The sequence below is a fragment of the Nicotiana tabacum genome, chromosome 3, assembly GCF_000715075.1.
Source record: "Nicotiana tabacum cultivar K326 chromosome 3, ASM71507v2, whole genome shotgun sequence".
In the NCBI taxonomy this organism is placed as follows: domain Eukaryota; kingdom Viridiplantae; phylum Streptophyta; class Magnoliopsida; order Solanales; family Solanaceae; genus Nicotiana; species Nicotiana tabacum.
In genome coordinates, this window is record NC_134082.1 from 142,879,691 (window position 1) to 142,904,869 (window position 25,179).

The 25,179-nt window shown below is 36.4% G+C and overlaps 2 protein-coding genes across 2 annotated transcripts; one reads left to right on the forward strand and one right to left on the reverse strand.

Moving 5' to 3' along the window:
• Positions 1 to 4,259: 4,259 nt before the first annotated feature.
• On the forward strand, positions 4,260 to 10,420 carry LOC107791849 (pre-rRNA-processing protein esf1). Its single transcript, XM_016613989.2, has 7 exons — positions 4,260 to 4,949; positions 5,050 to 5,124; positions 6,210 to 6,445; positions 6,673 to 6,835; positions 8,358 to 8,486; positions 8,887 to 9,575; positions 9,715 to 10,420. The coding sequence occupies exons 1-7, from the start codon at positions 4,320 to 4,322 to the stop codon at positions 10,019 to 10,021; spliced, it is 2,229 nt and encodes a 742-aa protein (XP_016469475.2). The 5' UTR covers positions 4,260 to 4,319; the 3' UTR covers positions 10,022 to 10,420.
• A 330-nt stretch (positions 10,421 to 10,750) lies between these two features.
• Positions 10,751 to 14,760, reverse strand: LOC107791850 (aspartyl protease family protein 1). Its single transcript, XM_016613990.2, has 10 exons — positions 14,301 to 14,760; positions 13,497 to 13,632; positions 12,692 to 12,927; positions 12,381 to 12,605; positions 12,136 to 12,271; positions 11,975 to 12,048; positions 11,793 to 11,892; positions 11,656 to 11,716; positions 11,263 to 11,334; positions 10,751 to 11,185 (listed from the first exon to the last, which is right to left on the reverse strand). Exons 1-10 carry the CDS (start codon positions 14,609 to 14,611, stop codon positions 10,917 to 10,919), a joined length of 1,620 nt encoding a protein of 539 aa, XP_016469476.2. The 5' UTR covers positions 14,612 to 14,760; the 3' UTR covers positions 10,751 to 10,916.
• Between the last annotated feature and the right edge of the window lie 10,419 nt (positions 14,761 to 25,179).

The window sequence follows — 25,179 nt, forward strand, 5'->3', positions numbered from 1 at the left end:
AAAGTTGACTGGTAGTGGAGAGAACACTAACTTAATGCCTATTTCAAGGGCTGTTGGGGACAAAAATAAGAGGATAGAGTTTAGAGGTGAAAAAGGGAAAAAAATTTGGAAAAGAGAACTTAAGAACATAGAGAGAATTCACTGGAGATACTGATAGAGATAGTTGAAAGGAAACTGAAAAGAAAACTCGGAAATAGCCTTAAGTTTCCTGCATTTCCTTATTGAAAGCCACTCAAATTCTGTTTGGTTTTTGTGTTCTTGGTTACTTAGAATTTCCGAAAGCTTCAAAGATCCTGCATCTGATTTAAGATAGCTCAAATTCCATTGTTTCTAAAATTTGATTTCGAGCTATTGCTAATACTGTTACATTGTTGATCTGTTGTGTCGTACCCATTGACCCTCATTTACTTCTTGTTTTCCTCTTATTTCTCAGGTATATTACTTAATTCCTACTAATGTAAAGTTTGCTTCATGTCTGATATGGAAAACTGGAAGTTTAAAGCATAATATCAGCTTGTTTCTTCTATTATAGTGTAGCTTTACCTTTTATGAAACTATGAGTGGTTGGTGCATATTCTCCCTCTTGGTGATAGCACTCATTGAGAGTTGAATTTGGTTCAAGAATTAGCAAAGAAATTCAATGTTCTGTTTAATATTTCATAGTTAAAGTTTGGTATTGTATAACTGAATCTTTTCATGATTCTAAACTCTTATGAAGGTTCGTTTAACATTAAGTTTAATCAAGTTTGGATATAACTTGTATCCCTTTTGCTTGGACTATTAATTGAAGTTGTTGTCAGCCTTTTCAAATGCTGAAATTAGGTTTTGTTTGGATGTGAATGATCCTAGATTGGTTTAGACTTGGTGGCATCAGTAATAGATAAGGGTTCTGGTTTGATTTAATTAGTTAGAACTGTTTGGCCTTCAGTTTATGTCTAAATGCATCTCAATATAGATCTTTGGTTTAATCCATTTGGTTCAAGTTGGTTTTCTTCTAGTAATCTTGTCAAATTTGCTCTGTTCAGTAGCTTAGTTTTATTTTAGTTTAATGAGTTTGCCTGGTGCATTATATCCTGCTGAGTAATGTCAAAAATCATGTTGAAAGCTGTATTTGGTTTCATCTGATGAGGGATCAGTCCTCTAGCAAGTATCTTGAGATTAAATGTTGTGTAATTGAAAGTCTTTTGGGAAAGTTGGGTGCATAGCTTATTTGGTTGCATACATAGTTAGATCATGCCAAATGGTATAAATTGTATATGTATCTTCTTGCTAAGCAATGCATATGGTTATTACAGCATGTTACCTTGTAATTCAATAGTGTCATATTCATGTAATGAGTGATCGAATTCTTTTTAAGTAGTAATCAATATGACTCGTGCTTAAAATAAAGGAAAATGATCCAAGTTGCCTTAAAATAGGAGCTATGCATTATTTCATTTGTAATGCAGAAATGTGTTAGTTTAAAATAGACTTTAGGACTTACATATACTGGATAGACCCATAAGATTCTGCTTAACATTACGCATGGAAATAGGCTCAAATTATACTGAGAATCTCACATAACTGTCCCTGTATAATTAACCGAAGCAATTGTCAAAGGGTAGTTCGTTAGCAAAAACCGTATTGGATTTGTATTCTTAATTTGGTATACCCTTATGTCCCTGGGACTTAGTCTTCTGGTTAATAACATATGCTGACCAAGGTCCATCAGCTATTAAACATGCTTGAACTCTTGGTAAAAGAATAGTAGAATCACATTAAGCCTCTCCTTAATCAATTAATTGGTTTTTTTAAAAAAATTAAATTGAGGTCCGCCGCGCCAAATATAATCCCAAATGCGTGGTCTGCACTTAATTATATCCCTTAAATTCTTAGAATTTGAGGCGTGCCATTTAGCAAATTTCCATGGCCCTCTCAAAATTAAAAATACGTAGTTACTTTAGGCGCTCTATTTAATAATTTACCTTCCTAAACTCGGGTGCGCATATATGTGACCCAAATCCAAATCTCAACGTTAGCTGAAATGTGTTGCGAACTGCAGGTGTATTTATGTGACGTGGTTTGAAACATATTTTAAATGACATTGCAATCTTCCTTTAATTAATTAAATAAAAGCGGTTTAAAGTAAAAATGCACATAAGTTTATAATGGTTTTAAAATCTGATAATTGAACCATTTATAACAGTTTAGCGACCATGCTAGAACCACGAAACTCGGGAATGCCTAACACCTTCTCTCGGGTTAACAGAATTCCTTACCCGAATTTCTGGTTCGCGTACTGTTAAACAGAGTCATTCTTTTCCTCGATTCGGGATTTTAAACCGGTGACTTGGGACACCATAAATTATCCCAAGTGGCGACTCTGAATTTTAATAAATATCACCCTGTTTCGATTGTCACTTAAATTGGGAAAAACTCCCTTACACCCTTCGGGTGTATAGCAAAAAGGAGGTGTGACAATAGTATAACGGCATGGGCTTGGTTGTTCTAATAGTATAACATAGGGCTTATTTAAACTATTGATGATAGTAGAGGGAGAGATGAGACCCTTCTCCGTTTACTTAATTACTTCCTATTGCTATCTTTTCAGTTGTTATGGAATGTATTCGATGTATTCAAGCTACTGTATTCACGAATACAATATCAAAACTCGGCGAAAAAACAGGGCATGCCAGCTATCATCTGCTGTATTCATATGTATTCGTGAGATGTATTCATGAATACAACGTAAAATAGGCCTCTCCAACTGTTTAAAAACGAAAAATGAATTAATTAACGTGATAGACTCCTAATATAACTCAACAAACTCAATTATAACACGCAAAATTATTAATCCAGTTAGGGAAAAGATTTCTCAGGCGAAAAATAGATTGTTATAATTAAAAGATACATATGAATAATTAAAAAATACAATATGTATAATGTTGAATTCATAATATATGTTTTCCTTCATGCTATGTTTCTCTAACAAAATCTTAATACATCTAAAAGTCACTGTCTAGAATGTAAATACATTTCATTGGGTTGTATTCATTAATTTTCTGTTTGTATTGAGAGTATTTTACTGTATTTTATTATATTATTATTTTAAATATAGATGGATACCATTAGACTGAAAATATAGATAAATACAGTTAGAGCTAACAATATATGAAAAAATGTTATTGTATAAACTCATATATATATAAATACATCCAAATACAACGGTCAAAAATCACTGTACAAAATAAAAATTAGTCTATGCCTTATCGAATACATATAAATACATCCGAATACAAGAATCAACTATTCCATTGGAATTGTCAACCGGCCACCGGAGTTGCAGAGTTCTTGATAAAGGAGAATCGTGGTTCAATGTAGCGACATAATTTTTGCAGCTTGGAAACATTATCTAGCGTGTTTGGCAAGTCTCTAACAACTTCCTGTTCAGCATCCAAATTTTCCTCGTCAAGAACATTATCAGACAATTTTGTCTGCTTCCATTAGATCCGTTTTGCTCTTTTCCAAGACCTTGTATCGAGAAGTCTTTTTGTCGAAATTTCTGGGTAGCATCTTATACATACTGCCAATTTGTAGCTTCTTGTATTTAGAGAAATTTCTGGGCAGAGAGTATGGGCAGCATCCTATTCATTGTCAAAATTTTTGGGCAGCCTTTTTGTGCTTACCATTACCACTTCTTCACAGGAATGAGCACTAATTGCTAATACCAGCACTTGATCTCGTGAATAATGATAGGGCATGGCCACAACGTCTCCTGCAAAAAAAAAACAAGAACATACTTAGGGTTTAATAAGGAGGTAGTATTATACAAAGAATGATTCAGAAAAATATTAGAGAGAGTGTTTAATGGCTTAATGGTAGGAGATAAAAATTAAAAGGTAGCTATAGGAGAAATTTTTTAAAAAGGGTATTTATTGATAATAAATAAGATGTCAACCTTTGCAATAGGAGGTAAAATTTCTAATTTTTATCCCCACTTTATCCATTAGGCAGAACTTTAAGTTTAATAAATATTACACTTTGCTTGTCCTATGGACAACACTTTTTAATTTTTGAACTTAAAGTTCTTGAGTATTGAACAAGGAGGGTCAAAATTAAAGACCACCCAAAAGTGTCATATTTATGCAACTTATTGGATTTTGATAAGTTAAGTACTTGGGTTGGGCCGTGAAGTAATGTCATTGGACTGAATATTGGGCTCTAAACATCCATCAGCCCGATTAATACTGTCGTCTTCTCCTTCTTCTTCCTCCTCTGTTATATGGTCTGTAATAATAACATCCGGGGTTTTAGGGTTTAGCTGGAAGAAGAACGTATTCATGGGGTCCAAAAACAAAGATAAAATCAAAAAGGGAAAAAGGCTGGCCGATACCTCCACCGCTGCCGGAGATGAAAGCGGCGGCGGAAATAGAACTGAGAAGAGAATCATCAATGATTCTCGATTTACGGCGTTACATTCGGACCCCAGATTTCGCGAGCCGCCCAAGAAAAAGTCGAAAGTGACAATTGATTCTAGGTTTAATCGTATGTTCACAGACAAAAACTTCGCATCATCGAAAGCGCCTACTGATATAAGAGGCAGACCCGTTAATTCCTCCTCCTCCTCTAGAAAAAACCCTCTAAACCATTATTACCATCTCGAGAAAGAAGAAGAAGAAGAAGAGGGTGAAAAACAGAGGAAGCAGAAAGAGAAATCAAAGGTTACAGAACCTGAAAGCGAAGAAGAAGATGCAGAAGTAAGTGAGAGTGAGAGCGGGATGAGTGAAGAAGAAATTGAGCAACATAAATTGAAGAAAGTTGGCGCCGAATCATCAGAGTCCGAAGAAGAGGAGGATGGGGAGGTGGAAATTGATGATTCACTGGCAAGTACTGAGGATTCTTCTTCAGATTCCCATTCTGATGATGAAATGGATGAGGTTTACTCAGAGGAGGAAGATACTTTCGTGCAGGTATACATACAATGACAGAGAGAATTTTATGTTGGGGTATGGAATTTGGATTTTATGTTGTATTAATGATCTTTTCAAAATTTTCTTTTGGAGGAAGCAGAAAGAGGATGTGCCTGAAATTGACAAGGAAACTAAGAGGCTTGCAATTGTTAACATGGATTGGGGTAGAGTAAAGGTACCTTCTTTGTTTTCCTTTTTTTCAATATGGAAACTTGTATTTTTCCTAGAAAGGTGTCAGCTATGGAACTTTTGTTTCTTATAGTAATTATTATTGCTTTGCATAAAAACACTGTGATTGCAATTGCTTAGACTAATCCTATTATCAAAAAAATTGACCTGCTGCGTGTTGAATTGTTTGGGAGGGGGATTTGTTTGGTTCAGTTTTCCTTGACCATTTACTAGGTTTATCTTAATGTGTCATGAAGAGAGTTTGGAATAACAGCTTGTGCATTTCTTGATACTGGAGAATATTGTTAAGAGATTGTGTGAGCAATGCATTCAATTGTGATTAGTTATGAACAGGTGCAGCCGATTTAAAAAAACAAGCTATGAACTGGCGCATTGCATAGAAGTATTGATTAGCTTTGAAATTCATTTGTTGGACTTCTACAAATACGGAGTTGCAGGCAAATTTTTTTATCTTTTCTGGTTGAGCTTACAAAATAAAAGAAATATAGAAGATAGTCAGAATATGTGGGAGACTGCTTGTGAGTTCATGCATTTTGTTTAAAATGTATGATACTAATTAGCTGTTACATCCTGAGACCATAAGAGTTATATCATATGTACCCTGCCGTAGTCATAATGTAGACTGCACCTCGATTTCATCATGGAAAAAATGTGGATTGCACCTCGATTTGAATTATATGGGGCTGTTTGGTTTGCACATAGATCTCTAACTAATGTGATCTATTGAAACTTATTGTATAAATCTCTATATATAATGTATTGTTTAGTTTTCACTTTTCAGTACTAAACTATGCATAATTTTTGTGGAAATAGAATGTGAAATAATAATAATATATCTAGTAGCAATACCTGGATTAGAGTATCTAAAGGAAAAAGATTGCCTTAAAGTAGGGAATCCCCGTACAATAATTATTATCACTGGACAACAATATCCGTGCATTATTATTCTCTGCATAAAAACCTTGTATTATAATCCATGCATAACTAGCCATTAACCAAACTACCCCTTGATGATGTACTTCTATTTGTGCTATCAAGTTCTCTTCTCAGTAACATGGTTTTTCTATGTAGGCAATTGACTTATATATGCTATTGAGCTCCTTCCTCCCCAAAGGGGGTCAAATAATATCTGTTGCTGTCTATCCATCTGAGTTTGGACTCAAGCGTATGGAAGAGGAGGCTGTCCATGGTCCAGTCGGCCTATTTGATGATGAAAATGGAAAAAATGAAGACAGTGATGATGATGATGATGATAACGATGAGATTGACAATGAGAAATTACGTGCTTATGAAATGAGTCGGCTCAGGTGACGATATGGTTCTGTTTTTTCCCTGAGCCATGTATCTTTGAGTGATTCTTGCACTTTTTGGTGACCAAAAGTGATAACTTATTGCTAAACATTTATGAAATTTATTCTGTTTCTTCTTCTCCTTTTCCCCTTATGCTCCTCTATTCTGTATTTCATAATTTATATGTCTTTAATTTTATTTCCCATGGATCTCTTTTTAAAGTTGCTTCTTTTGTATTTTGCAGGTATTATTATGCTGTGGTGGAATGTGATTCAAGCGCTACAGCAGATTACCTTTACAAAACTTGCGACGGGGTTGAGTTCGAAAGAACATCAAACAAATTAGATTTGAGGTTTATTCCAGACTCTATGGAATTCAAGCATCAAGCACGTGATATTGCAACAGAGGTAATTTATGGCATCTCTTTGTCATCATGGGGTCTTTAGTTTTCACGGCTATTTCTGGCTGAAAACATAAAATCTAATCACATTTGTGTTTGAAGTGTTCATTGGTTGTTATTGAGTATATTATAGTTTCGAGTCATTCGACATGTCCATAGGATAAAAGTAGCAAAAATGAGGATGTTGAGGTGGATGTGCGGGCATACTAGGATGGATAAGATTAGGAATGAAGATATTCAGGAGAAGGTGGGCGTGGCTCCGATGGATGACAAGATGCGGGAAGCTAGGCTCAGATGGTTCGGGCACGTGCGGAGGAGAAGTCCAAACGCCCCAGTAAGGAGATGTGAGCAGTTGACTTTGACAAGTATAAGAAGAGGTAGAGGGCGGCCCAAGAAGTATTGGGGAAATGTGATTAGACAGGACATGGCGAGACTTAAGATTTCCGAGGACATGGCCTTTGATAGGAAAGTGTGGAGGTCTAGCATTAGGGTTGTAGGATAGAGGGTAGCGGAGCTCTTTGCTACTCCGTACCAGGTGAGAGGCTAGTTTGACAGGGTTGTGTCCTAGAGTGTTGGGGGTTAGTGTTGTGTCCACACTTCTCTTTCACTTTTCATAGTACCAAGCCTTTCTTACGTGCTACTGTAATTGTTTTTCATCTATTTTCTGGTACTTTTGATTCTGTTATTATTTCTATGCTTTCTGCTGTTGGTACTGATATATTGTCTTTGTCATTTGCTTGAGCCGAGGGTATATCAGAAACAACCTCTCTACCCCTTGGGGTAGGGGTAAGGTCTGCGTACACTCTACCCTCCCCAGACCCCACTTGAGGGATTTTATTGGATTGTTGTTGTTGTTGAGTCATGCGACATGCTGAGTTATCTGCTTGTTTACCTTCTCATCAAATGAAAAAAAAAAGATCTAATTGCACCCTAAGGTGTGACCTAGTGGCCAATGAAGTGGGTGGATAACCATGAGGTTTCAGGTTCAAATTCATGTGGAAGCAAAAATACTAGGTGATTTCTTCCCATTTGTCCAAGCCTTGGTTGGTAGAGTCACACCGGCACCTGTGGAATTAGTGTAGGTGTGCAAGCTGGCCCGTACACCACATTTATCAAATAAAAAAGTGATCTAATTGTGTGCTTGCATGTTTGCCTTTTGTTTCCAAGATCACTCTCCTGCCAAGGAAAATGATGAATATCATGTTTTTCTTCGGCGCCACTATTTTTCTCTCAGCTCTCTGTTCTTGCGTGAGAAGTCGACAACTCCATGTCCCCATGGTTAGAATAAAGCATCTTTTTCTTCTTTGTCAGTTTCTTTTTGGGATGAGGGGAGGTGATATTTCACTTTCTGAGAGCTACAGTTCTTTACAAAATTAATATTCTTAAGGCATATGTAATTCTTGTTGCTAACATTTCTCTTTTGCATTTTTAGGGATTAATTTACCTGCTAGAATACTATTCTCTTAAAAGGGGGAAGAAACCAAGATGATCTTTTAGGTGATTGATTATTAATGTCTTTTGATACTTAGGCCCCTGCAGATTATGAAGGTCTAGATTTTCACACTCGAGCTCTGCAGCACAGCAATATTGAACTTACATGGGATGAGGATGAGCCACAACGCATCAGGACCTTGAAGAGAAAATTCAATGCTGACCAGGTTAACTCTTATTTGCTGTAGTTTTGTGCACATGTGTCTTTTAGTTCTGTATGTCTGCGAGAAACTTGAACTTTGTCAAACCAGTTTTGTTGCTGAGATGATTTTCAGGCACCTCTTACTTTGTTTCCTTTTCTTTAATTAATTATATAGTGTGCACATACTTGCTTTTACGTACAGGTGTTGCATGTGGTTATCTGTGTTAGTATTTTGCTATCTATGTCTGCTGATAAGATTGTGTTGCACTTGCCAATATCAGGCATATTCATTTTTGGGCTTTTAAGATTTTAATGTGTTGCCTATTTTAAAAAATCCTCATGTTTGTCACCTTGTTTCTTTTCCTCAAGGCGATTGAATATTCTTTATTACTCGGCAAGTATTGATGTGGTTTCTTTTTTGGCAGCTGGCAGATATGGAGTTGAAAGAATTTTTGGCGTCTGATGACAGTGAAAGTGATGATAGTGAGGAAGGTGATGGCACAGAAGATAAATCTGTCAAAAAGAAGAAAAAACAAGATAGGTACCGTGCACTGCTCCAGTCTGGGGAGGGTTCAGATGGAAATAATGAGGACGATGATCAGGACATGGAGGTCACGTTTAACACTGGCTTGGAAGATCTAAGTAAACGTATCCTAGAAAAGAAGGATAAACAGTCAGAAACTGTATGGGAAGCTGTTCTCAGAAAGAAAAGAGAGAAAAAGAAGGCCAGGAAAGGTAAGTCCAAGGATTCATCAGACGATGAGACCAGCGATAGTGATCAAGAACCTATAGAAGAACCTGAGGACTTCTTCATAGAAGAGCCTTCTAAGGATTCTCAACATCAGAGCACCAGGAAAGGAAAGCAGAGCGTTGAAGCATCTGAAGAAGCTGAAGCAAGTAGAGCAGAGCTTGAGCTATTACTTGCAGATGACAAGGGAGGAGATGCTAACTTGAAGGGTTACAACATGAAACCTAAAAAGGCAAAGGGGAAGAAGGGTAAAGAACTTCCAAATGAGGACAAGTTGCCAAGTATTGATTATGAAGATCCACGGTTTTCATCTCTCTTTAAGTCACCACTCTTTGCATTGGACCCCACAGATCCTCAGTTCAAACGGTATTTCCCATCTTCTCCTTTGCACCAATTTCTATTCGTGTATCAAAAAAACAAAACTTGCCTGGCATTTATCCCAACTCCCAGAAAAACCCTTCTTACTTTTTTCATTTGCTTACGGTATCTATTGTGGTTGTTGCAGGAGTGCAGTTTATGCTCGTCAGCTGGCGCAAAAGCAGCACAAGGCCGAAGAAGAAATTGTGAAGGCAAAACAACAGCCAGGAATAGCTGCACCGTTGCAGCCATCCAGCACATTAGAGGCAGTAACAAGTGAAAAATTGCAGTCGGATAATTTGCCTTCAACAAAGGAGAAGCACGAGCTATCTTCCTTAGTTAAATCTATTAAGATGAAATCACAACAAATGTCACTGCCCTCACAGGGTAAGGTAGTAGGAAAGAATGAAAAAAGTCGAGCAAGGGCAAAGAAGATAGAAGAGCGAAGAAAATAAGAAAGCGAGAAGAGAATGAGAAAAGTCGAGCAAAGGCAAAGAAGAAGGATGCAGAGCGAGGCAAAGAAATAGAGCAAGAAGTAATATAAATCTTGCTCCCATGCTAGTAAACACAAGGTCTGTGAAGGTGAATCGTGGTTCATTAGGGGGTGAATACTGGACGCAGTGAATCTCGATACGTAACTTCTTTTATTTTCTGATTGCCCCTATTCGTTACTGTAAGGTCTAAGTTAAGGTGGTGGGGCAGAATATTTTTGAATATCATCTGTTATTGTTTTGGGGTGTTACTTTTACACAGTTGGACGTTTTACAAAATTTACATTTTTTTGCTTTACAATGGTCAACTGTAAATTTAATATAATTCCTCCCAAGATTGAAAATGCAATGACTTCCTCCTAAGTATTTTCTTTGACCAGCTTCAGAGGATTCTGATTACTGTGATAAAGTCTGCTTGAAAAGCAAAGGTAGACTAAACTGACACAAGCACAATTTCATGGATCATTTTTCTCCCAATATAGCAGTATTAAAGTCAACTTGCTCACACAGTCCATTTCATCAGATACACCTGTTACTTCCTCACCAACATTTTGTTGTTTTGTCTCTGGTGGGATATAAACCCTAATCTCTCATGGTTTTATTCGCTTCGTTGACCGTTAGGTCATGCAGTTGTTTGCTTTAATTTCAAAGGTCATGCGTAACCAAAAGAAGAAAATACCCTTTACCGGTGTGTTTCAATGAAAAAAAGGTCTTTAAACCTTAAAAGAACAAAGAAAGAAATGAGTTATATTTACATTGCATATTAGGTATAAACAGCAATATAAAAAATGCTGTGCTTACTTCAATTCTATGCGATCATTTAACAGAGCTCAATATTATACAAGGGCAATGAAAAGCCTCATGAAGAAACAATGATCAAATAATAGCTAAAAAGGGAAAACAGAGCCATCATAAGTTGGCAAATGTAGGAATTGAAATGTGCTGGTGCATGGTTTATTGCAGGTCTAGATGACGGAACAGATGGAAACGAAGTAGCGGGTTCATTTCCACTTCCATTTCCCTTGGTGGCCTCTGGCACCACACTGGAGGGCGACGGCGCTTCAGTAGAATTACGTTTGTTCACTGGCAGAGTTGTCGATTTGTCGTTGGATTCTCTAGAATCATAACCTGACAAGAATGGTTTCTAGTTAAAATATGGACAGGTGTGCACACTAAAAAGGTCATACTCATGAATGCAAACTCACAATCGGATGGTTTCCAACCCAAAACCATCTTCTCTCGATCAAAAACCACGCGATAGCCTGTCATAAAATTTTCTGCAAAAAGATCCATGTATTAGTTTTCTGTCATAAATTCCAAATACAGAGACAAAATCGAAGTAAATCAACAAATAGCTCAGATTTTTGACTATGTAACCAGTTTTACTAGTTGGTTATGGACTTGATTCTTACTAATTTACTTTGTCACATTCACATTTCCAATAATATATAAGCTAGAAGTATGTAAAAAACTCGATAGGAACCAAAACTTCTAAAAGTTGGTAATTGTGAGATCATTAGCTGGCATGGTGCAAGTTATATTGCAAAATTCCATGGATAGAAACAAAATCTACGAGCAAGCAACTGATAGATACTTACGTCCAATGATGTTGACATCCCCACTTTTCACAACAGCTAAGCAAAATGCGCGAGAACCATCCTGATGATCATGACTGGGTATTAGAATATTCTAAAAGAGAACTTCTGTAATAAAGAAGGAGCAGAAACCATCTTACCTGGAGCGAGAGCATAATTATCGGATCGAAAAGAAAAAACTGGTTGCCGCCTTTCATTGTCAAATTTACATCAGGAACTTCGAATGTAGTTTGATTTGCACTGCGTATGTAGCATGTTAATCCTGAGAGTTCAAAGGACATCAAGAAAGTAAAAGTGATGAAGATTATAAAAGATGGTTCACCTTAGCCCGTAGCAGTATTCAAAAGGAATTTCGCCATCAGGTTGAATACGTAGCTGTTTTGCTTGAGAATCAAACTGAAAAAAGAAACAAAATATCTTCAGTTTCACAATACAAAGAACAAACTCCCAACTAACAAATCATACAGTCAGCCTGTCACTCACGTTCTCTGTAATGACTTTGTAAGCTGGGTCGTTCAAGTATGTGAATGAGGTGCCAGAGTCAAAAATGGCTGTGAAATCAACATCAGTGATCTTGTTTCCCACTGTTATTCCTGTCAAGCTGATGTTATAGGTTGGGCTGCAATTCAAGGAAGGATAAGAGTGAATACATATTTGGTCGAATTCTCCTGAATCAAGCCAGGAACAGAGGCAAACGCTAAACCTAGAATATCAAATTGACTGCTTACTGTAGTTGATCAAGATTGAGTGGTGTTTCTCCTTGGTCTGGACTCCCTTTATCTCCAAACACTATTCTTCCAATACCATCAGGGCCAAAGCACATGGAGAAAGAATTTGCAGCAAGACCTTTACTTGCTAACATGCTCGGAACAGATATACTTTCCAAGCCAAGTCCAAATAGACCATTAGGAGCAGCGCCACTTAAAAATGCACCGGTTTGTCTTATCCCACACCTGAAATTGAACAAGTAGAAAATTAACATCATGGTGGATAAAGATTGCATCCAAATTACACTGCATTTCTCTCAAACCATACCCACCCTAGAGCAATTGGAGCCTCAACACTTTTTTGTTGAGCATTATCTGTCTCTAAGTGCAAGATGTCTTCCACCAGTACCCCTGATGATGAGGTATTATTGGAGAGATATGCAACTCCATAAGCACATGCGTTTTGTGAAGATAAGCATCGCCTCCTTTGTCCACACAGAGTGCCGTTGCAAGGAACAATCTGACCCGTTGACGACGTATTAGGGCTGTAAATATTGAGATTTATTCGCTGTTTCAAAGCAAACAAAGGATTATAAGTGTCAAATAATACATAAAGAAACATTAAACGGAAAAGGCAAAAGAGCAAAGAAAATTTTGTTCCTGAAGGTGAAATCCTGTGGAGTATGAAGTAATTGAGCTAGTAAGAATCTCAAAATTCTTCAATGACAAACAAGCCACGGAACAATATGGATCACATATTTCATTTCAGAGTCAGTATATTACATGCATCAAACTCACTTTGCAAATATTGATTATGTTGAATTTTGCGCTAGTTATGTATCTTCCTTAACAGAAAAACAATTTTCTCAATACATTCTCCACCCCATATCTTGTTAACTAAGAGAATATATTATTATCATAATGACGGAAAAAGACAGTTGAAGAGAAATCCACTGTGTTACAGATTCAGCCATTGTGTTATCAGCAGGTTCCTTTCTGAAAAAGGTTATCAGACGAGGATGATCATCTTCCTTGTAGCAGAAGGCAACATACAGACGAGGATGATCATCGAAAAAGAAAAACTCTTTAAACATTTGAAAGTAGAAAGAAAAAGGTACTAGAATAAAGCAAACATACTCGTCCAGAGCGTGTCTCGAGGGCGCGCACACAATTGCTGCAATCACAGGGTAGCCAAAACAAGTCACTGCCAGTGTCAAGTGCCACCAGAAATGATAGCCCAGGAGTGCCCACTGTCACATTTGCATAATGCAAACTGCAAATTGGCAAAGAGTATTAGTCACACACCTTAAGAAGAAAAAATCACAACTACAGATACTACATATTTTGCATTCAACTCTATCTTTATAACATATAAATTACAACATGCTACTGCAAGGAATTTTCAGAACAATTCCTTGTCTAGAGAGGAGATAAGTGGCAGCAGAGGAACGGAAAATCAGAAAAAAAAAAATGGAATTTATTTCCGGAGCTTGGAATTCGAACTAGAAGAAGACTATAATTAAATTTAGAGTCAGTACTTTTAATATAGGAGTGAAATCGCCAAAATTCCAGTCCGATGAAACACACAAACAGAATTAAAGAACAGAAACAGGCCTAAATCTTTCTTTTTTTTGTTTTATCATATTTTCCTCCACATGAATCTCGTAAGAACTATTAATGGTACATGGAATTTATTTAAGTTAGGTAACCTATTTTTCCTGAACTGACACATCCAACTAAACAGACAAAAACAAACGTAAAGCTCAGTCAACTCTAACATCACACTAAACGGACAAAAGTAAAAGACAGTAAACAAGAATTTCCAAAAACGTACTAGTAGTTCACAATCAGGAATAACAACAAAAATATTTAAAAAAAAAAATAGAGCAGCAAATAAACAACTGCAAAAGCAATCAGAAAAGAAAAATAGAGAGAGCTTACAATCCCAAAGAACTGAGGCGGAAAGTTTCATTTCCTCCTGAAAAAGAGAGAGGAGTGGGATTAGTTGTATCAGCAAGGCGGCGACCTTTGATAAAGCGATCACGCTGAGTCCAAGCTGAATAATACTCAACACTTCCCTTCTCAGGCAATCCATGAAGGTCCAAAATACCCTTCACCGGATCCGAATACCGGTGATGGATATCAAACCCGAACGTCCCAAACCCATCGCTGCTCTGCAATTGCAATCCCAGAATCGCCAAGAAAATAATAGGGGCAAGGAAAAAATTAAAACTTGTATAAGAATTAGCCATCTTTGTATTATAGGAGAAACAGAAAAAACTGGTTCTTTATATGTGTAGATATATATACAGGGATAAACAAAGAAAAAGAGAAAAGGCAAGGAGATATTTGAGAAAGGAAATAAAACAATTGGGTTGACTAGTTCGAACCTGTTGAAGATTTGCGTTGCTTCCATTTGTAGTGTTTTATTTGGGGTAAAATGGTGTGGGGGGAGAAAGTCGTCGTCGTCTACTGTGTGAAAGACGAAAGCGTGGGGAGTTTGGTCACCTATGACTTGTTAGGGTGGCGGTTTAGTGGGCTCCACTTCCTTCTTATAGTGGGGTCCATGTTCGTCCATGTTCTTTAACTCCGGAATGTCTATAGTACGAATTGAAGCTGCGGATTTTCTGCTTCTGTAGATTCTACTGCTGTAATATATTCATGATTTCCTCATGCTTTTTGCCCTTTTGTGTAAATAACCATTTGTATGGGCTACTTCTCTAATGTTTTTTCACTCTACTTTCCCCTTTGGGAAACTGGACTTTACTTTTTCCAATGTAATTTCTCATGATGTTGTTTTTAGAAAGTCCTCTTTTTCAATTCTTTTATTCTGAATATGTCGGTAAAAAATAGCGCGGAAGGGAGAGTCTTCCATTTAATAATTAAACAGCAATTTTGATATTTAATGATTTAGGTTAATTGGATTCACATAATATGGTATAATCTTTTGATCGGAATTTCTGTAATTTTTTTTGGTAATTAACTTTTATTATTTACCAAAGTATCTATTTACAAGCAGTATCTCAAATCTGAATTTGGATTATATTTCATTTAGCTCTTTGGTTGCAAGTCTCATAACGAATTTCTAATTCATGTCCAATTCGGATTAACTAAATCTAGTACTAGTATATAGAGTTACTAGAACCTTTTGGAGATTGAAATTAAGGCTAATCTTTTTCAACCAAGCAATCATTGTTTTTTTCGTTAAATTCAGATTACATGGGCATGTGTCTTAATGGCGATTAACGATTATCATGTCGCATGTAATGAGAAGATTTATAATATACATTAAAAAAATTCATGTGACCTTAAAAAAAAACATTCGAAAGATAATTAACTAACTTCTTTTAACATTAAGATAAAAACAAGAATACAAACATTGAGTTCCCCATTGGGGTTCGGGAGTGGGGGTATATGAAGTCCTTTATCACCAAATAAAATGTGGTCTTTTCTTCTATAATATTAGAAGACAATTCACACACTAATATCAAAACTATATATATTTATAACCCAAGTACCTTTATTCATAATAAAACAATAATATCGTAGTAGACGTGGCGGAAGTTCAAGGGCGAAACCATACTGAATTGATTAATGTAAAGAAAGTGATGTTTGGAAGATATTATGAGGTACCCTAATATCTAATAAAAGATAGTTTACCTAACAAATTAAGTAATTATTTTTTAGCTATGGAGAGTTGTTATATATGACGTGGGTTGGTTTGGTGCAAACCGTTTACATTCGTCCATATCATATTCCTATTCGTTAATTCTCAGCACTCAAAAGGAAAGAAAAAAAACTTAAATCTTTCTTCTCAGATTGTCCATCATTTTTTTTTCTGAAAATTATTAAATTACTTTATTACAAGTATACTTCCATATATAATACTACAACAACAACCCAGTATAATCTCACTTAGTGGAGTTAGGGGAGGGTACAGACCTTAACCCTACCTTGGGATAGAGAAGTTGTTTCAAAATAGAAACCCGACATCCTTCCCTCCAAGAACTTCCTGTTAAGTTTGGCAAATATTTTTGTCCCACATCGGTGGGAAAAGAAGAGTTTGGGAGGATTTTCCCCCTATAAAAGAAGGCTTAATGTTTAGGATTTAAACACACCTCTCATTTGCCTTCTTATCTTCTTAAGGCATTTGTATCTTCTCTCTTTAGTATTATTTCACTTATTTTTTTGGAGTGGAATAAAATATTGGTTGTGTCCGAGGAGTAGGCAAAATTGACCGAACCTCGTAAATTTTGGTGTTCCTTTTATTGTTGCTTTATTGTCTTATTTATTATTTGGTGGCTGTCATAATTTTTGGTATAGTAGTTGTGACTTATTCATACTATATACATTTGGCTTCCGCAACAATTGGTATCAGAGCCAAGGTACTGTCTAAGTATGCTCTGTGGTTGCAGCATAGTCTGATCTTCCACATCAGAAAAGATTTATCTTGGTAACTGAGTCAAGGTTTTGGCTGAGTATGCTCTGTGGTTGCAGCTTAGTCTGACCTTCCACACCAGAAAGGAAATAATCTTGAATTGTGTCGTCAGCTATTAAATAATATTTGTGTCAAAGATGGGAGACAATAAACAAGAAGAATCTACATCAAGTGTCAACAATACGTCATCATTGGCATCTTCACTTATGACAAGAATTGTGTCAAATGCGAAATTTGCGGTAGAAATATTTGACGGGTCCGGACATTTTGGGATATGGCAAGGCGAGGTTCTAGATGTCCTTTTTCAACAAGGGCTAGATCTGGCCATTGAAGAAAAGAAACCAAATGTTATTGGAGAAGAAGATTGGAAGATTCTCAACCGTGTTGCTTGTGGTACCATTCGATCCTTCCTTGCTAGAGAGCAGAAATATCCATACACAAAGGAAACTTCTGCAAGTAAATTATGGAAAGCACTGGAGGATAAATTTTTGAAGAAAAATAGTCAAAATAAATTGTACATGAAGAAGAGACTGTTTCACTTCACCTATGTTCCTGGTACCACGATGAATGAATATATCACCAGTTTCAATAAGTTGGTCACAGATTTGCAAAATATGGATACAGCTTATGATGATGGTGACTTGGCCTTGATGTTGTTGGCGTCACTTCCTGATGAGTACGAGCACCTTGAAACTACTCTACTCCATGGAAATGACGAAGTTTCTCTCAGAGAAGTTTGTTCGGCTTTGTACAGCTATGAACAAAGAAAGCGAGAAAAACAGAAGGGCGGAGAAGGAGAAGCACTATTTATGAGGGGTCGTCCTCAAAATCAAACGAGGACAAAGAAGGGAAGATCCAAATCAAGATCCAGACCCAGCAAAGATGAATGTGTCTTTTGTCGAGAAAGGGGCACTGCAAGAAAGACTGTCCGAAGTTGAAGAATAAGGCCAAACATAACAATGGAAAGGCCATTATGGATTCAAATGTAGCTGATTGTGATGATTCAGACTTCTCATTAGTTACAACAGAGTCATCAACATCATCAGACATATGGTTGATGGACTCGGCTTGTAGCTATCATATGTGTCCCAACAGGGACTGGTTTGTGGAATTTCAAGAAAGAGAATATGGAGTCATCCACACAGCGGATAACATCCCTCTTACCTCATATGACATTGATTCAATACGATTAAGGAACCATGATGGAATGATCAGAACATTAACATATGTTCGATTTGTACCGGATTTGAAGAAGAATCTCATCTCTGTAGGAGCCCTAGAATCAAAAGGGTTCAAAATCATTGCAGAAAATGGAGTGATGAGAGTATGCTCCGGTACACTAGTGGTAATGAAGGCTAATCGGAAGAATAATAATATGTACCGCTATCGTGGCAGTACAGTTATTGGGACAGCGACAGTGACATCCAGTGACGACAAAGAGGCAGAAGCAACCAAGCTATGACACATGCGCTTGGGACATGCTGGAGGAAAATCCTTGAAAACTCTATCAGATCAAGGATTGTTAAAAGGAGTAAAGACTTGCAACTTGGAGTTTTGTGAGCATTGTGTCAAAGGGAAACATACAAGGGTTAAATTTGGTACAACGATCCATAATACTAAAGGCATTTTGGATTATGTACACTCTGATGTTTGGGGTCCTTCCAAAACACCTTCATTAGGTGGGAAACACTATTTTGTAACTTTTGTTGATGATTTTTCCCGAAGAGTGTGGGTGTATACAATGAAAGCAAAGATGAAGTGCTGGGAATTTTCTCAAATGGAAGACGATGGTGGAGAATCAAACAGGCAGGAGGATCAAGTGTATTCGCACAGACAATGGAGGTGAATACAAAAATGATCATTTCAATAAGGTCTGTGAAAATGATGGCATCGTCCGACACTTCACTGTAGACATACACCACACTAGAATGGAGTGGCAGAACGTATGAACCGGACCTTGCTGGAGAAGGTACGATGTATGTTGTCCAATGCTCGCTTGGGCAAAGAATTTTGGGCTGAGGCAGTTACATATGCATGTCACATTATCAATCGCTTACCATCTGCTGTTGTTGATGGCAAAACACCATTTGAAAAATGGAATGGAAAGCCTGCTATAGATTATGACTTTTTGCACGTGTTTGGCTCAACTGCATATTATCATGTGACAGAGTCAAAATTGGATCCAAGGGCAAAGAAGGCTATTTTTCTGGAAATTACTTCTGGAGTCAAAGGATATCGCTTATTGTGTCCTATGACAAAGAAAATAATATTCAGCAGGGAAGTTACCTTTGATGAATCTGCTATGGTAAATAAGGTAACAGAAGATACCAAACAAAATGAAGGTGCTTCTAAGCAGGTGGAGTTTGAGGGAAAATTTATTTTTCCTACACAAGAAACAAAGGAGGAAACAAATGAAGATTACCCTCTGGAAGGAGAGCCAGTAGAGGAGATTCCAACTCAGGAACCTCAACAACAACTTGAATCAATAGCAACCAGCAGGCCAAAAAGAACAATAACGAAACCTGTTCGTCTCATAGAGACGGTTGCTTGTGCAACCTCAATTGTAGCTGATGATGTTCCTACCACTTATAAAGACGCTGTCCAAAGTTCAGAAGAAGATAAGTGGAGGATTGCCATGAATGATGAAATACAGTCCCTTCATCAGAATCATACATGGAGATTGGCCAATCTCCCGAAGGGAAAGAAAGCAATTGGGTGCAAATGGGTATTTGCAAAGAAGGAAGGATTTCCTAACCAAGTAGATGTTCGCTACAAAGCAAGATTGGTGGCCAAAGGATATTCTCAAAAGGAGGGAATTAATTACAATGAAGTGTTTTCTCCAGTTGTAAAATATTCCTCCATTAAAATTATGTTGGCTTTGGTAGCACAATTGGATTTGGAACTAGTTCAGATGGATGTAAAAACTGCGTTTTTATATGGAAACTTAGAGGAGGAAATCTACATGACTCAGCCAGAAGGATTCAAAGTTGCTGGAAAAGAAAATATGGTGTGCAAACTTGAAAAATCATTGTACGGATTGAAACAATCTTCTAGACAATAGTACAAGCTATTTGACGAGTTTATGTTGCGACAAGGGTACAAGAGAAGCAAATACGATCATTGTGTGTATTTGCACAAGCTTAAAGATGGTTCTTTTGTATATCTTCTCCTATATATTGATGATATGTTGATAGCTTCCAAGAATTCGAAAGAAATTGATAAGTTGAAGATTCAACTGAAGAAGGAGTTCGAGATGAAGGATTTGGGTGAGGCAAAGAAAATTCTTGGCATGGAGATAATTAGAGATAGACGTTCAAAGAAACTCTGTTTATCTCAAAAAGAATATTTGAAGAGAGTACTTCAACGTTTTGGCATAGATGACAAGACTAAGCCAGTTAGTACTCCACTTGCTTCCCATTTTAAGCTAAGTACTACTATGTCGCCAAGGGATGAAGCTGAACGAGAGTATATGTCAAAGGTACCATACGCAAATGTTGTTGGTAGCTTGATGTATGCAATGGTTTGCACAAGGCCTGATATTTCACAAGCTGTTGGAGTTATTAGCAGATATATGCACAACCCAGGAAAGGAGCATTGGCAAGCTGTGAAGTGGATTCTACAGTACTGTAGATGTCGGGTTATTTTTTGAGCAGAAAGATAATCAGTCTGTAGTTAGATATTGTGACTCAGATTTTGCGGGTGATCTGGACAAACGAAAATTAACTACTGGTTATGTATTTACTTTTGCAAAGGCACCAGTTAGTTGGAAGTTTACTTTGCAGTCAACAGTTGCTTTGTCTACAACAGAGGCAGAGTACATGGCTATTACAGAGGCTGTGAAGAAGGCAATTTGGCTTCAAGGATTGCTAAAGGAGCTTGGTGTTGAACAAAAATGTATCACATTTTTTTGTGATAGTCAAAGTGCTATTCAATTAGCGAAGAACCAAGTTTATCATGCAAGGACGAAGCATATTGATGTTCGGTATTATTTCGTACGAGAAATCATAGAAGAAGGAGGAGTCACGGTGAAGAAAATTCATACTACGGAGAATCCTGCTGATATGCTGACAAAGGTGGTGATTGCGGTCAAGTTTCAACATTGTTTGGATTTGATCAACATTGTTGAAAACTGAAGATTGAAGATGAAGACACAATCAAAATTTATTATTGAGAGAAAATTGAAGATGTGGAATTTTGCCAAGGTAGAGAATGTTAAGTTTGGCAAATATTTTTATCCCACATTGGTGGGAAAAGAAGAGTTGGGGGGATTTCCCCCCTATAAAAGAAGGCTTAATATTTAGGATTTAAACACACCTCTCATTTGCCTCTTATCTTCTTAAGGCATTTGTATCTTCTCTCTTTAGTATTATTTCACTTGTTTTTTTGGAGTGGAATAAAATATTGGTTGTGTCCGAGGAGTAGGCAAAATTGGCCGAACCTCGTAAATTTTGGTGTTCCTTTTATTGTTGCTTTATTGTCTTATTTATTATTTGGTGGTTGTCATAATTTTTGGTATAGTAGTTGTGACTTATTCACACTATATACATTTGGCTTCCGCAACACTTCCCACCTTGCTCTTGGGGAGACTCTAACTCACAACCTCTTGGTGGGAGGTGGAGGTTGCTTACCATCAGAGCAACCCCTCTTGTCCATGAAAAAAAATATTTTCTTTTCTCTAGAAGTTGTATTTCGGAAAATCTCAAACCTCATTTATAGGGTTACACTGACTATAGTATTATTGATTCCTAAAAAAGTATAATATTAACGTTCACCTCAAAATTCAAATATGTACCTTTTTAAGCTATCTTTCCCCCGTGAGAGCGCCACATTAATTGTATAGAGAAGACGACTTATATATCCGAAGATAGCGTTAGGCTAAGCCTAAGACATTGCAATCAGTTGGAAGCTTCCTATGGTGGAAATTGTTTTCAGCTCTGTTTAATGCTTTGAGTTTTGACTATACTTTTATTGGACTTGCAAGTTACATCCATTAAATAAAAAGCTACCCAAAGAAAAATATTAGGAAGAGATTATAATCTCGCGTCCCAATTTATATGGCACCATCTAACTGAAAGATTTTTAAAATCTTATGGTATAAAATAAATTTTAGATATTTATATGGTTCTAAATTATCTCATTAAGAATAAAATTAAAATTAAAAGTTAAAATATTTTAAAATATTTGTAAGTGAAATGTAGTTGTTAACGTTTTTAATCAAATGTAGCTGACGATATTAACAATATGCTAGTAGTAGTAATTTGGCAAAATATTCAAAGTCAAGGGTTAAAGAACGCGTTAGTACGGTACATTCATGATTGTCATTAATTTTCTCATCAAGAATTGGTCATAGGTGTAGCCTCTAAAGCCACCAATCATGCTACATTAATGAATAAAACCCCACCTCCTAAAGTATCTTAACAAAGCAATTAGCTGAAAGTAAACAACAACTACAATATTCTATTCTACTACGTATCTGACTATCTCTAAGCATCTCCTAATTTTCAGAATAGCACGTAACAAACAATATGGCTTCTTGTTTTGACTGGTAAATGTACAACAAAATGAATTTATTATCTTACAAACCAAAAAGGATTTAAGTAATATATAGACATCGACAGACGACGACAGTGTAATGACTTTTTACAGCATTAGTATGATTTAATATGTTGTCGCATGTTACTTATTATTTCTTTAGATTATTAATTAATGCTATTAAATAAAGTTATTTATAATTATTTTTAAGTGACTTGAGTGTGTAAATATTACGGTGCACAAAAACTTAAACTCCATACGGAAATTATTGTAAAGATGAACTCAGACAAGCAGTTGCCAACTAGTATATAAACTGGAGCTATGTCGCTTCCCTAGAATTAATTACGAGGAGATAAACAAAATGGATATATTCTTTTCTAAGACAAATAAAAGTTTTATTAAAAATTGTAAGGCTTGAACCGATGATTTTTTTAGTTTTTCATTCAGTATCCGATACCCACATTGAGGTCCGATTAAATCCAGATTCGCACTCGGAAAATCCCATATTGAACCGATGATTTTTACCATCGAAGTGTGTGAACCACCTCATCAAAATACTCATTATTAAAAATAGTGCATTTATTTATTTATTTGGTAAATAGTGTTTTCTATTAATTCCAGAAAAATATCTTTACAAAGCAAGTGGATGCTGACCATCCACGATCCTATTTACATCAAAACAATCTTTCTTTTTTGTCACTGCCCACAAATGCATCATGTTCATCACATTTAGGCCCCCTGTAACTTGTGGTAAACATACTTTCTCCCATGAAACTAGTGCCTTTTTAGAGACAGTAGAGGCACCTGTCCATAGGAATGATCTGCAAATACCCTCAACCATCTTCATCATCTTTTTAGGTCAAAGAAAAATCTGTGCCCAGTAGGATTGAATTCCAAATAGAACTGATTTAATCAACTGTAGTCAACCTACATATAAAAGTAATTTTACAGTTCAACAGTTGATCCTCTGTGTGGTCTTCTCTACTAATGGCCAACACTGAATGACTGAGAGCTTTTTAGATGGCAAAGGAACACTAAGATATTTGAAAGGTAGAATGCCTTCAGAATAGCCCAGTTCTTGTAGGATGTCCTGTTTCTGGTCATTTAAAATACCAGCTAGATAAATAGAGCTTTTGTCTGCTTTTGCTTGAAGACCAGATGCATCAAAAAACTTTAGGAAAGTCTGCTTCAGCAATCGAATAGATTTTAGTTCAGCCTTGCAAATTAATTACGAGGAGATAAACAAAATGGATATATATTCTTTTCTAAGACAAATAAAAATTTTATTAAAAATTGTAAGGCTTGAACCGATGATATTTACCAACTATCACACTACATCGTAGTGTCTGAACCACCTCATCAAAATGCTTATACATTTTTTATTTATTTTTTGTATGCGACAACATAATTTGGTGAGTAAAAAGATGATCTTGGGAGGGCAGCCTCCCCTGAAAAGAGCATGCTGGATTTTGCAAATGCAATGGCAAAAATAAAAGAAACAAGGAGAATATTAGTGGTAATTGATATTTTGCAAGTTATATATAGACTTTCTTGTTTGGCGAAAATGATAAATACTCATTACTCGTTATCATTCATGCCACATGAGAAAGACACCCTATTTCCTTTTTATATATTCGTTATTTCGTTTTGAAATTAATATTCATTTTCTTAAACATATTATATTTACAGAATGTTACATCGGGATGAAGACTCTTATTAGTATCAGTATACCCGGTAAGTTTTTTCTCCATTTTCCCCCTATCCTCTTATTCTTAAATGTTAAATTAGTCAATCTGAACATTACATTATATTATACTTGTTGGCCGAAGTGAAGTTTGTTTTGAAGATTGACAAAGGAACTCAAGCATGAACCAGGTCTATCCACAGTGTATACAAACACAGGCAGATTCAAGCACAAGGGATGCACGTGAGGGAGATAAGCTTAAATGATTATATCTGATATCTCCTTATCGAAAAGATTGCATAATTGATAAGGAGAAGGACTCCTTACTAAACGAGAACACTATCCAAGATAAGAGAGGAGTTAGAAATTGCGAACAACTAGAACTCTTCCACCAAGGAAGAGTAGCATTAGAACTCTAGTTGTTTCTTAATCTACTAACTCTATATATTGCAGGATGTTATCACTTTACAAGCACAAACAAAAGTTGAAGTTAAACGTAAGTTGAGAACAAAATAGCAAGGCATTTTGCAAGCAATTCTTGTGTGATTCAAGTGTGCGAACCTAAAGCTACATGAACCAGATAGAAGAACTAGTTCCAAGTATCTGTCTTTTATTCTAGTCCAACTGTAGTAGATGTTTTCATATTGTACCTTTCAGTTTTATTTAGAAGCAATTGTAATAGGTACTTTGAGTATTCAAATTAGAGTTAACTTGAAGTTATCGCAACAGTTAGAGGCTGGTTGCTACAACAGGATTAGAGGTAATCCTTAGGTTTACAAAGAGTTTTGTAAATACTGTTTTGGCTAAGTGATTTTAGTGAAGTGTTGGGAAAAATCCTACTAAATAGTAGGTCGTGATTTTTTTACCTTTTGAGCCGGGTATTTTCCACGTAAAAATACTTACGTTCTTTACTTTCTGCATTTATTATTTCCGCAATAGTAGTTTAAGGAACACATAGAAGAACCAGGTCCTTCTATAATCTGTGCACACAAAAATTGGACACCACACAAATCACCCCATCTTTTTTGGCATTGAAGTATAAAACATCAATTGGTATCAGAGCGGGTTATCCTTGAAGAGGCTAACACCTTAGGAACATATCAAGATGAGTGCACCACTTGAAAACTGGGAAGGGCAATCCACTGCTAGGCCACCACTCTTCAATG

Bases quoted from the DNA above. Each gene is read 5' to 3' on its own strand.
- LOC107791849 (XM_016613989.2), top strand. From the start codon at position 4,320: ATGGGGTCCAAAAACAAAGATAAAATCAAAAAGGGAAAAAGGCTGGCC. The intron at 4,950-5,049 runs GTATACATACAA...TGGAGGAAGCAG, and splicing joins AGGAAGATACTTTCGTGCAG to AAAGAGGATGTGCCTGAAAT. The intron at 9,576-9,714 runs GTATTTCCCATC...TGGTTGTTGCAG, and splicing joins ACAGATCCTCAGTTCAAACG to GAGTGCAGTTTATGCTCGTC.
- LOC107791850 (XM_016613990.2), bottom strand. From the start codon at position 14,611: ATGGCTAATTCTTATACAAGTTTTAATTTTTTCCTTGCCCCTATTATT. The intron at 12,272-12,380 runs GTAAGCAGTCAA...CTTGAATTGCAG, and splicing joins CTCAATCTTGATCAACTACA to CCCAACCTATAACATCAGCT. The intron at 11,335-11,655 runs GTAAGTATCTAT...ATCTTTTTGCAG, and splicing joins GGATGTCAACATCATTGGAC to AAAATTTTATGACAGGCTAT.